We start from the raw sequence: 16,045 nt of genomic DNA on the forward strand, positions 1-16,045 counted from the left end.
TGTGATTTTCCCACAGTGACAACATTATTTGCAGTTAATTTATCAGACACTGATAATTATGTTAATTCTATTTTTAAAATGCAACGTACTGTAATAATCTATAAGCAAATTAAACAATCGGTCGAAGACGAATATTTGCACATTGCAATTTGGTCTGGGCTATGTTGTTCCATGCGCCATCTGGTGGATATTCTGTGAACACATTTATTTAAATTCTAAAAAATGTGCTGACAGGATTCAGCAGCATTCTGCATGAATGATATTGTGGGTAAAAGTGTGCATTCTTAAAGGGATAGTCCACTTTTTTCGGAAATAAGCTCATTTTACAACTCCCCCAGAGTTAAACAGTTGAGTTTTACCGTTTTAGAATCCATTCAGCCGAACTCCGGGTCTGACGGTACCACTTTTAGCATAGCTTAGCACAGATCATTGATTCTGATGAGTCCAGTAGCATTTCTTTCAAAATGACCAAAGAGTTTCAATATTTTTCCTATTTAAAACTTGACTCTTCTGTAGTTAAACCGTGTACTAAGATCGACGGAAAATGAAAAGTTGCGATTTTCTAAGCCTATATGGCTAGGAACTACTCTCATTCCAGCGTAATAATCAAGGAACTATGTGGCTGTACCATGAGTGCAGCAGGCGTAATGATATGACGCAGCGCCTGAAAATAGTCCCCAGCTCGGTAACTTCTTCCAACGTGACCGGGACTAAGTTTGTCTAACCTATTAGACCTATTTTCAGGCGCTGCGTCATATCATTACGCCTGCTGCACTCATGGTACAGCCGCACAGTTCCTTGATTATTACGCTGGAATGAGAGTAGTTCCTAGTCATATAGGCTTAGAAAATCGCAACTTTTCATTTTCCGTCGATCTTAGTACACGGTTTAACTACAGAAGAGTCAAGTTTTAAATAGGAAAAATATTGAAACTCTTTGGTCGTTTTGAAAGAAATGCTACTGGACTCATCAGAATCAATGATCTATGCTAAGCTATGCTAAAAGTGGTACCGTCAGACCCGGAGTTCGGCTGAATGGATTCTAAAACGGTAAAACTCAACTGTTTAACTCTGGGGGAGATGTAAAATGAGCATATTTCCGAAAAAAGTGGAGTATCCCTTTAATGGCCACATCTGTAAGTGACATGTTTTTGAGGACACTCGCAGAGGCAGGAATTTTGACATATTTTTGCCTGTGTCCATTCAAGCACAAATACATGTGAATTCATGTATTTCCAGTGCTGTGCTTAGACTTCTGGGGGTCCTAAGCAAAACTTTGTCAGAGGGCCCTGTCAGTGCATCCTTAAAAACAATAAAACCTCTTAATCTGTTCGTTCAGTTTCATTCAGTATGCAGGGCTTGACATTCACTTTTTTGCTCACCAGCCACTGTGGCTAGTGGTTTTCCAAAGTTATGTCTTTATGTGTGTGCACTTTGGGTATTCTTAAATGAAACGAGTGCGTGAAGGGAGTTTGTGTGTCAACTTACTGTCGAAGAGATTAGAGAGCGAGAAGGCGCAGCTGGTCTTGTGTATCCTGCGGAAGAGTTTCAGATATTTCAGTATCGATACGTATCGAAAAATCTATATTTTTGACAACCCTAGATTGCAATTAGTTTTTTTTTAGATGTCTGTTTAAAAGACTAAAATTGAAAAATGTAGGCTATAATATATAAAATTCAACCCCCCCAAAGTAGCAAGTCTGAGTGACTGCTGACATCCACGCTATGTCATGTTACATGATTTTACTGATTTGGATGTTTCGTAGGAAGTGCGACAGCGCATTGCTTTAAAGGAAATGGTGTTTTCATAATCGTTCGAAGACAAAATCAAAAATGAAAATTATATTAATCGCAGAGCCCTAGTCATGAAATCATCTTTGAGAGCAAAGGGGCCACTGGTGGTTCGAGCAACTTGCGTACTTTGCATATAGGGAGGACCGACTCTGGATATGTCATTGTCATGGTTAAAAATTTAAATCCATTTAAAGCCTCAGCATACAGCTGGTGAGTCCCATGAAACTAGTGCTCCTCGACAGGTAGAGAAACAAGCCGATCGACTTACAAATCGATGGCACAAACAGGGAGCGAGACCCAAAGGCACTCGAGACATCAGATTGTCACGAGCATCACATATTGCCGCAGTAGCATCCTCTACCCCAGATACAGCTCCGACAAGGATTGCAAACACTGGTCTGCTACCACCACCTATACATCTTGAGAACAGATTTGAAGTACTAATGAATGTAAATGAGGAATCCCCAAATGTGATGAATGTGATCGAAAACAGACTGAATGGGCCAGTAGCTAACACTGATGCTAACTGGCACTCAAGGTCGAGCAGACAGCGGCACTCAGCTCAGAGCGCAGCCGAGCCCAGGACTTTGATAGTGGGGGACTCCATAATCAGAAACATTAGCAGCAGGGATACAACTACATGCTGCCTTCCACAAGCAACAACTTCTGATGTAAACAGGGAACTTCAGAACATTCTAATGAAACATAAGACTGCAAATCGACTCATAATTCATGTGGGGAAGAATGATATTCATAAAGAGCAGTCAGAACTCCTTAAGAAGGACTTCAATGAACTTTTTGAAACACTTAAAAGACTGAAAGTTCAAACATTCATCAGTGGACCACTCCCAGCAAGAGGAACAAACAGGTTTTCACGGTTGCTTGGGCTTAATACATGGCTGCAAAAAACCTGCAATATAAAAGGAGTAAACTTCATTGACAATTTCAATCTTTTCTGGAGTCAGAGACAACTTTTTCATCGGGATGGCCATCACCCAAACAAACTTGGTTCAAGAGTGTTAAAGGACAATTTCTACTTCTCCCTCAATCATCCTTCTGCAATGTGTGCCAATCCACTCAATCTGAATGGCACACACACACCAGGACACAGTATGACTGACCACAGGACTTCACTTCAGCAGCAAAGTGGACATGCGGTTGACATATCACACAAGGACAATGATAACACCACTCCGCCACAACAACCTCTGCTCACGGACTCAATCTCAGCTGAGCCCTGCCCACAGAGCTCACCACAGACACACATATTAGAAATGCTCCAAGATTCAGCACCCAAGGACGACTTCCTGGAAAACAGCCAGGGAAGCCAGGACAGCATATCACAGCCTCCTTTAACACCAGAGCAACAGCCCCTTACCTTTTCCCTCTCCCCAGCATCATCATCGCCACTTCTGTGCTTCTCACAGAAAATGGAAGAACTGGTGTATGCTGGAACCAAACTATCCCACTCTTTTGCTGCAAGCCCCCAGATACCAACCAAAAAACGACAGGCACCGCTGCCACCAAAGCCCGCGGGCCCAGCTCGCCCTCCCCCTCCTCCTGTGAGAGCTCTTCGGCCTCTGCCACAACGCCAGGGCCCACACCCTCCTCCATCTGCTCGAGGTGAACCAAAAACAACTGATACCAGCTCTCAGTGATATGTGTCGGGTCCCCGCTCTGATAACAGTAACTTTCTCAAATGTTTACAAAACAAGCGGGAACCCAGTGTGCCTGTATCTTTCTCTATTGCTGTTCTAATACAAGATAGAATGTCTAAGGCCTTCAATAGCCGTACAGCAAACCCATCTAATCTGGTGCCTATTACACGTGAAAGTGAGATTGATGTGGGGACAAAAAGTACGACTGTTAAGTTAGCACTTTTAAACATTCGTTCACTTAAAAATAAATCACTTCTAGTTAACGAATTAATAACCACAAACAACCTAGATTTTATGCTTCTAAATGAAACCTGGCTAGAAGACAGCTACAGTGCAACAATCCTCAATGAAGCAGCCCCTCCTAACTTTACTTTTATGAGTGTCTGCAGAGCTGTTAAGAGAGGTGGGGGTCTAGCTGCTCTTTTAAAAGATATCTATCAATGCAAGCAAATATCATTTGGGAATTACCCTTCTTTCGAATATCTGGGTATTGTGTTAAAAGGTGCTCCACGCATTTTACTTATCATTATTTACAGGCCTCCAAAATACTCTCCAGCCTTCGCTGAGGACTTTACAGAACTGTTATCAACAATTACCTCAGAGTTTGACTGTTTTGCCATTGCTGGAGATTTTAACATTCACATAGATAATGCAGAAAACAATATGGCAAAAGAAATCAAAACTGTTTTAAAAACTTTTGATCTGAATCAGCATGTACATGGACCCACACACAATCGTGGACACACTCTAGATTTACTTATCAGTAAGGGTCTAAACATTTCATCGATTGTCATTAAGGATGTAGCACTGTCTGATCATTTCTGTATTTTCTTTGATATATTGATCTCTCTTGCCACTGAAGCTAGATCTGTGTCTGTCAAAAAGAGATGCTTAAATGAGAACACTAGTGTACTATTTATGAAGGCTATATCCTTAACACCAAGCATATCTGCAGACTCTGTTGATTTTCTCCTTGATTCTTTTAACTCAAAAGTTTGGAGAAACTCAAGCACCTTGGAGAAACTCAACAGCAGTGCAAAATATGAAAAGACAATGCAGAAAAGCCGAGCGCATGTGGCGGAAGACAAAACTTGTAGTCCATTATAACATCTACAAAGACAGCCTTCATGCTTTCAATATGGAACTAGGCAAAGCTAGACAGACTTTCTTCTCAAATATTATAAACAGTAATTTAAACAACACACGCACTCTTTTTGCTACTGTAGAGAGACTGACAAACCCCCCAAGCCAGATTCCCAGTGAAATGCTCTCAGACAACAAGTGCAGTGAGTTTGCTTCTTTCTTCTCTGAGAAAATCAATAATATCAGAAAGGTGATCAGCACATCCTTGAGTTGCACTGGGGTCAGACAGATCAGACCACCTGAGAAAGTAGTTACGATGTCTGACTTCAAAGAAATTGATGGCAAAATTTTGGAAGAAACCGTACAGCACCTTAAAACATCAACCTGCGCTCTTGACACACTTCCCACATCGTTTTTCAAAAGTGTGTTAAACAGTTTAGAAGCAGATCTTCTAGAAGTGGTAAATGCTTCACTTCTCTCTGGGAGTTTTCCAAACTCCCTGAAAACTGCGGTTGTCAAGCCCCTCCTGAAAAAGAACAATCTGGATAAGACCATATTAAGCAACTATAGACCGATCTCAAATCTTCCTTTCATAGGTAAGATCATTGAAAAAGTTGTCTTCAATCAGCTGAACAAATTCTTGAGCTTGAATGGATCCTTTGACCATTTTCAATCTGGTTTCCGACCACACCACAGCACAGAGACAGCGCTCATAAAGATAATAAACGATATTCGCTTAAATACTGATTCAGGCAAATTATCAGTGCTGGTGCTACTCGACCTCAGTGCTGCATTTGACACTGTCGATCATAACATACTTCTTGACAGGCTGGAAAACTGGGTGGGGCTTTCTGGGATAGTTCTAAAATGGTTCAGGTCATAATTAAATGGGAGAAGTTATTATGTGAGTATAGGAGACCATAAGTCTGAGTGGACATCCATGACATGCGGAGTCCCTCAAGGCTCAATTCTTGCACCACTCCTGTTCAACCTGTATATGCTCCCAATGAGCCAAATAATGAGAAAGAACCAAATCTCTTACCACAGCTATGCAGACGACACACAGCTCTACTTAGCCCTATCGCCTAACGACTACAGCCCCATTGACTCCCTGTGCCAATGCATTGATGAAGTAAACAGTTGGATGTGTCAAAACTTTCTTCAATTAAACAAAGACAAAACTGAAGTCATTGCGTTTGGAAACAAAGATGAAGTTCTTAAGGTGAACGCATACCTTCACTCTAGGGGTCAAACAACTAAACATCAAGTCAGGAATCTTGGTGTGACACTAGAGTCAGACCTTAGTTTCAGTAGTCATGTCAAAGCAATAACTAAATCAGCATACTATCATCTGAAAAATATTGCAAGAATTAGATGCTTTGTTTCCAGACAAGACCTAGAGAAACTTGTTCATGCTTTCATCACCAGCAGGGTGGATTATTGTAATGGACTCCTCACTGGCCTTCCCAAAAAGACCATAAGACAGTTGCAGCTCATACAGAACGCTGCCGCCAGGATTCTGAGCAGAACCAGAAAATATGAACATATCACACCAGTCCTCAGGTCTTTACACTTTAACTTGGCTCCCAGTTACATTTAGGATTGATTTTAAAGTATTATTACTGGTATATAAATCATTCAATGGCCTAGGACCTCAATACATTGCAGATATGCTCACTGAATATAAACCCAACAGATCACTCAGATCATTAGGATCATATCAGCTAGAAATACCAAGGGTTCACTCTAAGCATGGCGAATCTGCTTTTAGCTATTATGCCAGCCACAGCTGGAACCAGCTTCCAGAGGAGATCAGACGTGCTCCTACAGTAATCACATTCAAATCCAGACTCAAAACACATCTGTTTAGCTATGCATTTACTGAATGAGCACTGTGCCACTGTTCGTCCGACTGTTTAATAATAATAATAATAATAATAATGAATTGCCACTGTGTATGAAATGTGCTATATAAATAAACTTGCATTGCCTTGCCTTGCCTTCATCTTAGGCTGTATAGCTGTAAGACAGTTGTAGTTTGTACAGTGGACACATATGAACACTGAGCAGTGTTAATTTTACTTTGGGGATTTTATGTGTGCTGTGTGTGCTTCAGATTATAGGCAAGGCAAGTTTATTTATATAGCACATTTCATACACAATGGTAATTCAAAGTGCTTTAAATAGAATAATTAAAATAATCAAAAGAAATAAGAATAATTAAAAAAAATAAAATGCAGTACAGTACAAACAGTCAGACAAACAGTGGCACAGTGCTCATTCATTAAATGCACAGCTAAACAGAAGTGTTTTGAGTCTGGATTTGAATGTGACTACTGTAGGAGCACATCTGATCTCTTCTGGAAGCTGGTTCCAGCATAATAGCTAAAAGCAGACTCGCCATGCTTAGAGTGATCCCTTGGTGTTTCTAGCTGATGTAATCCTAATGATCTGAGTGATCTGTTGGGTTTATATTCAGTGTTTATATTCATTTATATTCATATTTGCAATGTATTGAGGTCCTAGGCCATTGAGTGATATATATACCAGTAATAATACTTTAAAATCAATCCTAAAGGGAGCCAGTGTAAAGACTTGAGGACTGGTGTGATGTGCTCATATGTTGTGGTTCTGCTCAGCGTTCAGTATGAGCTGCAACTGTCTTATGGTCTTTTTGGGAAGGCCAGTGAGGAGTCCATTAGAATAATCCACCCTGCTGGTGATGAAAGCATGCACAAGTTTCTCTAAACCAATGGTTCTCAACTCTGGCCCTCAAGATCCACTTTCCTGCAGAGTTTAATGCTGCGTTCCAGGCAACCTGTAACCCGTGTTTTTCCAACCTTATACCCATGAAAGTGCACTGGAACGGCAGTCAAACCTGTGACTTCCCACCCGTGAACTCGTACTAGATCGATGTACTCCCAGTTACGAGGTGGAAAAACACGGGTTACAGGTTGCCTGGAACGCGGCATAACTCCAACCCTGATCAGACTCACCTGCCTGCACCTTTCTAGTAATCCAGATGACCTTGATTAGCTTGTTCAGGTGTATTTGATAAGGGTTTGAGCTAAACTCTGCCAGAGAGTGGATCTCAAGGGCCTGAGTTGAGAAGCCCTGTTATAAACCCTACATGAATAACACATGAATATTGCTGTTTGTTTTGTTCTCCACACAGGTTACATAGCTGTAATCTCACTGCTCAGTCTTGTGAGAGTTTGTCTTCAGTTCTTCAATCCTCAAACACCGCACTGAGAGAGCTGGACCTGAGTAACAATGACCTGCAGGATTCAGGAGTAAAGATTCTTTCTGATGGACTGAAGAGTCCAAACTGTCAGCTGCAGACACTGAGGTCTGAATTCAAATACTTATATTTGATTTTTTTTTGCATTAAATATGTAAAAATTACTCTGCTAAGATTTATTCTGTATGCAATTACATTGTGCTTTTCTTGTTCAGATGTCCCATGTGTAATTTCACTGCTCAGTCTTGTGAGAGTTTGTCTTCAGTTACAACAGAGTATAATGAGGATAAAGGACAATTAATTTGTTACATTTATATAACACTTTTCTGGGTACAGTCTATGAAGTAATGTATCTAATTAGTGAAATATTTAGCAAAATATAGTAACGCCTATCCCTAGAGCGCATCCCTTTTTCACAGGCATCAGTGGAAAGTTTGTAGTTTGGACGGATATATAAATGGCAAAGAAAGTAAAGCGAAGCATGTATTACTAATGTTAACTGCGAGAGAGAGAGAGAGAGAGAGAGAGAGAGAGAGAGAGAGAGAGAGAGCACTTCTGTTGTATGCTCTTGGTTGCTGATCGTTCACTCAGCACACGTGTCATTTTGTTAAAAACTAAATCGTATTTGTAAGTAAAACATGGACTGTTACATTATTTATGTATAACGAGTGGTTCCCTACATTATTACAGGACATTTGCAGGTGTTGTGGAAATAATTCTATTCGAGAGGAGGAAGAAGACAAGTCGAGACCTTTGAAAAGTCAAAGTATCAAAAAGGTTTATTTCTTGCAAGCTAATTGACATTCACATACAGAACGCATCTGGTATGAGAAGGCAAAGGGCTAGTCCCCTTCCCGAAGTTATATACCCCTAAACACATCCTGTATAGGCTTCATCTGTGTCAAAGGATAAATTCCTTAAAAGGAGACATCTCGTTCAATTCTCTTTGTCTGGCGTATATTATATCTTAGACAGAACAATATCATGGCTAGATACAAGTTCCTGTTTTTAGCTGCAGCTCTTCACACATTTTGCTTATATCTCTATTTTTGATCTTAACCCTCTGGGGACCAAGCTGTTTTTGGGGCCCTTGAGATGTTCTGACATGCTCTGACATTTGTGCTTTTTTCAGTTATTTATAAACATGTTAATGGCAAAGGTGTAAATTCACTCTATATAGCACAAACAGGCCTACCATAATATGCGAGCAACATGTATGTAGATGTTTGTATTTTTAAGAGAATAATGTTTATGCATGGTTATTTAAAAAAATAAAAATGAAAGTTGCTGAAATAAGACCACAAAACTCATACAAAATATGTGCCCACAAGACTTTTGACTAATGGATGTTTTCTCTTCGAGTTCTAGCTTCAAAATTATGTGAAAATAGTCTTGCTTTATCGTTCACAAAAAAAAATACATTGATTTAAATGGTGTAAAACAGGTTTTGCTTGGAAAGCCAATATGCGAGGGGGAGGAGTAGTTTACACCTTAGTCCCACCCACTCTGCATAATGACTCTGCATAATTAGCCATTCATTCAGGTGTGACACTGACTGAGCCACAATGCAAGGACAAAATATATATTTAGAAGAAGACTTATATTGACCATTTAAGATTTTGCTTACATCTATCTTGTAAATATGTTTTGCTATTTTATTAAAAAGGTTACAATTACAACAATAATTACAATTTCAGCAATATTTCTGCAAAAAAGTACTCTTTCTTTGTAAAAAAAAAAAAAAGATTATAGGCCTACATTTTATCATATGTATTCATTAGTTTGAATATAGCCAACATTGGAACATCTTAGTCTATGACTTTATTTTTGACAAAATAGTATTTTATATATATGAGCAGAAAAGCTTATTTGATGTGACAGTATATTCTACAGTAAAAACTGTACCCAAATCTAGTCAACAAAATGTTGTCTTTCATACTTCGCCTGACTGTAACGTTGTTTTTATGAAATATTAGGGCATAGCCTATAAATGTTAATTTGCAGTTTAATACGTTGCTTATACAAATACATTTTATTTCAACATATTTCAGTCGATTTTTACTCATCTCAGTAGGCTCTAGCAAAGCAGTTTATTCTTTCACACACAGACGCGCGATTCATATTTAGGCTAAACAGTCTTTACAAATATGTACCCTTCATTCATCTCACAGAAACGCGATTCATATTTAGGCTAAACAGTCTTTACAAATATGTACCCTTCATTCATCTCACAGAAACGCGATTCATATTTAGGCTAAACAGTCTTTACAAATATGTACCCTTCATTCATCTCACAGAAACGCGATTCATATTTAGGCTAAACAGTCTTTACAAATATGTACCCTTCATTCATCTCACAGAAACGCGATTCATATTTAGGCTAAACAGTCTTTACAAATATGTACCCTTCATTCATCTCACAGAAACGCGATTCATATTATAGAAACGCGATTCATCTTTTTGTTTACATAGGCCTACACTAACGTTATTCCATAACGTTATTCCACATTAACACTTGAGAAAGGATAACTTAGCCTACCTCACTCCTCAGCGGGATCTGCTCCTCATATCAGCACGGAAAATTTTCTCCATAAGGTAGGCTATATTATGCCTCTTTGTTTACAGCTGATGTGGGGGCGTTTCACAGACTGAAATGGTTCTCAGAATTTGCGTTTGAATAGCACGCGCTCTCCGGGGCGTGGTCAAATTACTGTGAATCATCTCGTAATGAGCTCGACTGGAGTCGCTCTCTTTTTATACAGATTACAGAAGCTGATAATATTTGTTTTTTATATAAATTACTTCATTTAAAAGCTGCGATCTCAAGCTTTATGCCCGTGGGTCTGTTTCCCTGTTTGACTGAATTTTCGCGTTTCAAATGGGAGTTTACTGACAGAGAGAAGGCAGAAATAGCATCATGTTAGTTTTTCTTTATTTGTCAAAAAGCAAAACACTTTATTTTTATTGTGAGTATACAGAAAAAAAATAGAAACTGAACAGGATCGATTGATGTATTACACGAAAATGAAAGATCAAAATTAACAGAGCATTTTGTGTTTATTTTTCATTGCTAAAAAAAAAAACGAGCAAAACGCGCGGGCGCGTTTTTGGTCCCCAGAGGGTTAAGCTACGCACATACTTTCACACTTGGAGCTCGCACATACTTTCACACTTGGAGCTCACAAAAGGACACTCGAAGTACACAGGGTCACTTCAGTGCGTATAGTCTCTTTGTTACTTAGTCTCCTATAACTCAGAACATTTTGTCCCTGCAAGCTTGTCTTAACTTATGCTTTTCTAAAATACTTGATTACATATCTTTAATAACGTGCTTTAGCTTATATGAATATATTTCTTCAAATGCTCATGAGTACAAATAAAGTGAAAGATGTTAATACAAGTTGTACACTTCTAAAAGTAAAAAAACACATCTAAAAGTAAAAGAACACATCTAAAAGAAAAAAGAACACATCTAAAAGTAAAAGAACACATCTAAATGTAAAATTTCTATCACATTCCCCCATCTGTTCATTCAAAGAACATACACAAAATTTGACATTTACTTCTCCATAATCATAGTAATTTACAACAGGTAAATTTTTCCCATGGTTACTTCATTTCTTAGTCAAACTCATGTTCGCTCTCGTTCTCGCGTGCCTCACCTTCAGGCACTGTAACTCCAACCTCATACTCTGGGGCCCTTTGTATCATTGTTACATATTCCCCTGCAGTCATTCTAACCATCGTGGTATTCACTGCAAGTCCCACGCCGTCAAAGCACCACAAAGTTCTTGTCACAGTTCTTATTACCCCTAAAATCGCTGAATCGTCCCGTACTATTGATTCGTCTTCTCTCCAATGATGATGATTTTCAAATTGGTAACCTACAGGATGGCATGCACCTCTGGTTAGCCTGATCCCTATTAGGTGCTCGTTAGCTGTGTATGGGATTCTTCTTCCGTTGCAGCTACCGCAGGAGCTGGCACTTTTTGACAGTGCGTCCCATGGATCCACGGAGCTCTTTCCTCGACTTTCACCGCAGTGTGAGTTGTCAGCAAAACCTGAAATGGCCCCTGCCACCTCTTTGCTCTCCAGTGCTTCCGCCTCAGATCCTTTATCAGCACGAAATCTCCTGGCCTGATGCTGTGCAGGGCTGTCTCAGCTGGCTCTGGAGCTGCTGCCTGGACCTGTTTTGAGATATCACAGAACACCTTATCCAGTTCAACACAATATTGCAACATGTCATGTTCACATAGAGTGGTGTCAGGCAGTGGTCTAGGATTTTGAGGTTCCCAGCCCATGTGAGGTGGACGAGCAAACAGAATCTCAAATGGTGAGAGTTGTGCTCGCCCCCTCTTCCTCATTCTCATATAAGTCAAAGCAATGGGCAGGGCCTTTGGCCATGAAAGCCCTGTCTCATCACAAATTTTTACCAGTTTGTTTTTCAGAACTTGGTTCTGTCTTTCTACCGCTCCGGCTGATTCCGGATGATAGGAACAAAAATGCTTCCAGGGAGTACCCAAGAAAGCTTCAACTGCTGAAATTGCACTGTTTACAAAATGTGAGCCATTGTCACTTGATAATTTCTCAGGAATTCCCCATCGTGGGACAATTTCTTGTAGGAGTAATTTCGCCACTCCTTGTGCATCTGCTTTTGCTGTTGGCAGAGCCTCAATCCAACCTGAGAAAAGATCCACGGCAACTATGCAGTATTTCTTTTTATCTGATTGTGTCAAGTCAATATAATCAAGCATTACATGTGAGAATGGTCTTGGCGGCCTGGGATGCCCCGCCTGTCTCATTGCCTGACCCCTGCCGACATTGTTAGTTCCGCAAATCAGACATCTGCTGCAAAAATCTGCTGCCACTGTGGAAAAACCTTTAGTAAACCAGTTATTTTGCATAATAGAAAACATTCCCGTCTTGGAAGTATGGTGCAACCCATGTGTTAGTTTAGCATATGCCTGAAAGAAATGAGAAGGTAAACACGGTTTATTATTGGGGCCCCACCATTGTCCATTCTTATACATACATTCTGCCTCTCTCCATTTTCGCTTGTCAATTTCAGAGGCGTGCTGTTGCATGGCCTCTATGTCACCTAGTTCCTCATTCAGCCGTGCTGCTGTGGTTATCTGAACAGGAAGCAGAGCCCCAGCCTTTGCAGCTAAATCTGCAGATCTGTTTCCTTTGGAAACGTCATCGGTACCCGAAGTATGGGCCTGGCATTTGCACACTGCCACTTCTTTTGGCAACAGCAAAGCATCCAACAATTGACTCACAAGCAGGTGATTCAATATTGGCTTACCATCTGCTTTCAGAAACTTTCGATGTCTCCATAATGAGCCAAAATCGTGTACAATGCCAAAAGCATACCTGGAGTCAGTGTAAATTGTAACACGTTGGCCACTTGCCAATTTGCATGCTTCAGTCAGAGCAACCAGTTCAGCAGCTTGTGCAGAAAAATGTGACGGCAGTGATTGTTGTTCAAGAACCTCAGTTAATGAAACTACTGCGTATCCAGCCCTGTTTTTGCCAAGGTCATCCCTACTGGAAGACCCATCCACAAAAAGGATCATGTCACTGTTGGGTAATAGTCCAGGCAAAGTAACTAATTTTTGAGCCAAAAACAGAATTAATTGTAAAAGAATTTTTTTCAGCATAGATCATTTCTATTAGGTGTCCAGAACAACATACTAAAAGTCCTAAGAAATCCTAGTTGAGGAAATATGTTAAATTCTCATCAATCCGAGATGTGTGCCAATAAGGCCAGGCAACAATACACCCCAATGGGGCTCTTTTTTTTCCTTTACTTCTATCAAAATGAAACTTTACACAATGAAAGTACCCATGAAAAGTCATTTTTTTTGTATTACAAGTTTCTTTGAAAATGAATTTGAATATGCAAATGAGCTATACACTAATCGAATATAGGCTAAATACACCTGCGTAGGCTTAATTCTTTCCTTTACTCCTACCACAAAAAAACTTTACACAATGAAAGTCTACAAGAAAAGTAAAACATTTTGTATTAGAAGTTCCTTTGAAAATGAATTTGAATATGCAAATGAGCAATATACTAATCGAATATGTCCAGAATACACCCTAATGGACTTATTTTTTCCTTTACTCCTATCACAATCAAACCTCACACAGTGAAAGTATACATGAAAAGTTAAATTTTTGTTCTACAAGTTTCTTTGAAAAATCTATTTTAAATATTCGCTAGATAACAACCTCTTCTTCAGCTGTGATCGCGTACAGCCCGTTTAAACACTTCAAAGACTTTTGAAACTGCATTGATTTGGACTTAAAATCGATGGTAACCAATGAAGTCCATTGTTAGACGAAAAATCCAGAAATGTTTTCCTCAAAAAACATAATTTCTCTTCCACTGAGGAAAGAAAGACATGGATATATCTTGGATGGCTTTGGGGTGAGTAAATTATTAGGAAATTTTCATTTTGGGGTGAACTAATCCTTTAAAGTCACTTGCCACACTTACCTGGGTCACTTGCCACAAAAAGACTTATATTGACCTTAAGAATTGATTGCACAATCTTGGCTCCAGTTGCTTTCAAATTTTTTTTTTTTTTTTTTTGCGAACAAGCCTTACCTAATTACATTCCCCCACATATAACATAAGAAGAAAGTCAGAATAGCCACAGTCATTAGTAACATGGTGAGATTAAATTTTGGGCTGGTAGATTTACAAATGATTGGTATTGTTGGTGAGATTACAGGCAGAAGTCATTCTTACCAACTAAACGATCCACTCTCAAACAGAAGACAGATGAAAAACCAGATAGACACACTTTCCAGACATTCCAGCTCTTTACAATAATTTTGCCAGACACCAAAACTGCTTCTCTTTTTGTAGTTCCATACATCAGACTTCCACCGTTTGTAAAGTAGCTTTGCAGTGTTATGAGAAGCTAACAACTGCAATATCTAGATTAGTTAAAGAAAAACAAAATAAAAAAACAGAAAGAAACCTCCCCTGTTGTTGCTACCTTGTCGTGGTGGGGAGGCTTGTGTGCCTCCGTGACCCTGAAGACTATACCGGCGGGGGTTATACCCCTGGCAGGTACTACCAAGCCAGGCAGTTTTCAGGTTAGAGGCCGGTCTAAAAGCAGCACTGCCATCACCCATTGGCAGTAGGATGATTGGATGAAGATTGGGCCAATGTATTTGTCATATGAATGGTGTTTCTGCCTATGCAAATTAGGACATATTCAATAGGTGTGGCCCTCATGTGCATATTCTAATTCATTTCAAAAGAAACTTGTAATACAAAAAAGTTACTTTTCATGTATACTTTTACTATGTAAAGTTTTATTGTGTTAGGAGTAAAGAAAAAAATTAAGCCTATTTGGGTGTATTTTGGGCATATTCGATTAGTCTATAGCTCATTTGCATATTAAAATTCATTTTCAAAGAAACTTGTAATACAAAAAATGTTACTTTTCATGGGTACTTTCATTGTGTAAAGTTTCATTTTGATAGGAGTAAAGGAAAAAAAGAGCCCCATTGGGGTGTATTGTTGCCTGGCCTTATTGGCACACATCTCGGATTGATGAGAATTTAACATATTTCCTCAACTAGGATTTCTTAGGACTTTTAGTATGTTGTTCTGGACACCTCATAGAAAAGATCTATGCTGAAAAAAATTATTTTACAATTAGTCTGTCGTAAAACGCTACTTTGCCTGGACTACTGCTTGTGGACAAGTGTCTCGCCAATGTCCTTTTTGTCCGCAAATGAAACAAGTGTCTCGATCTGGGCGTTGTTGATTTTGCGGAAAATGTCGACCTCTTCCACGGCCACGTCCTCTGCCTCTTCCTCCACCACCTCTTTGGTTTTGTTGGTAGTGGTTTGGTTTGGGGTTGTTGTTTTCGTTCATGTGCAGCGCTATCAGAGCCAGAGAAAGATCTTTTTCTTGTTTGGTGGTTTTGACTGTCTTTTGCTTCTTGATGATTCCCTCGTGATGTCTCGCATGGCGTCTGATTTCTGCTATAGAAGCCAATTGCCATCCAACACAGCTTTTTTCAATTTCTTTCGAAATTTCTCTCTCCAGTCCATCCATGAACAAAGTTCTTAAATAGTCGTCATAAGGATCAGATCCCACAGCCCCCGTAGTCGGGTCCGCTGGCGGTTGTCTTTTTTCTATACCACCATGGCGGTCAAAGCACTCTTTCAGTCGTAAGAAATATGCTTCAGTAGTTTCATCTTTTCCTTGAGTACATTGACGAACTTGGTGGATGTCCATCGTA

At 39.6% G+C, this 16,045-nt stretch overlaps 1 protein-coding gene across 1 annotated transcript in view; it reads left to right on the forward strand.

The window, feature by feature from the left end:
* LOC311289858 (protein NLRC3-like) overlaps positions 1-16,045 on the forward strand; it is a gene marked incomplete at its 3' end in the record, with an annotated part of 63,354 nt that overhangs the window by 23,688 nt on the left and 23,621 nt on the right. The window contains exon 6 of the mRNA XM_084408103.1: positions 7,710-7,883. Coding sequence (XP_084264229.1) covers positions 7,710-7,883 — 174 coding nt within the window. The remainder of the gene's footprint in view (positions 1-7,709; positions 7,884-16,045) is intronic.

The sequence above is a fragment of the Rutilus rutilus genome (assembly GCF_951802725.1).
Source record: "Rutilus rutilus genome assembly, chromosome: 4".
NCBI lineage: Eukaryota > Metazoa > Chordata > Actinopteri > Cypriniformes > Leuciscidae > Rutilus > Rutilus rutilus.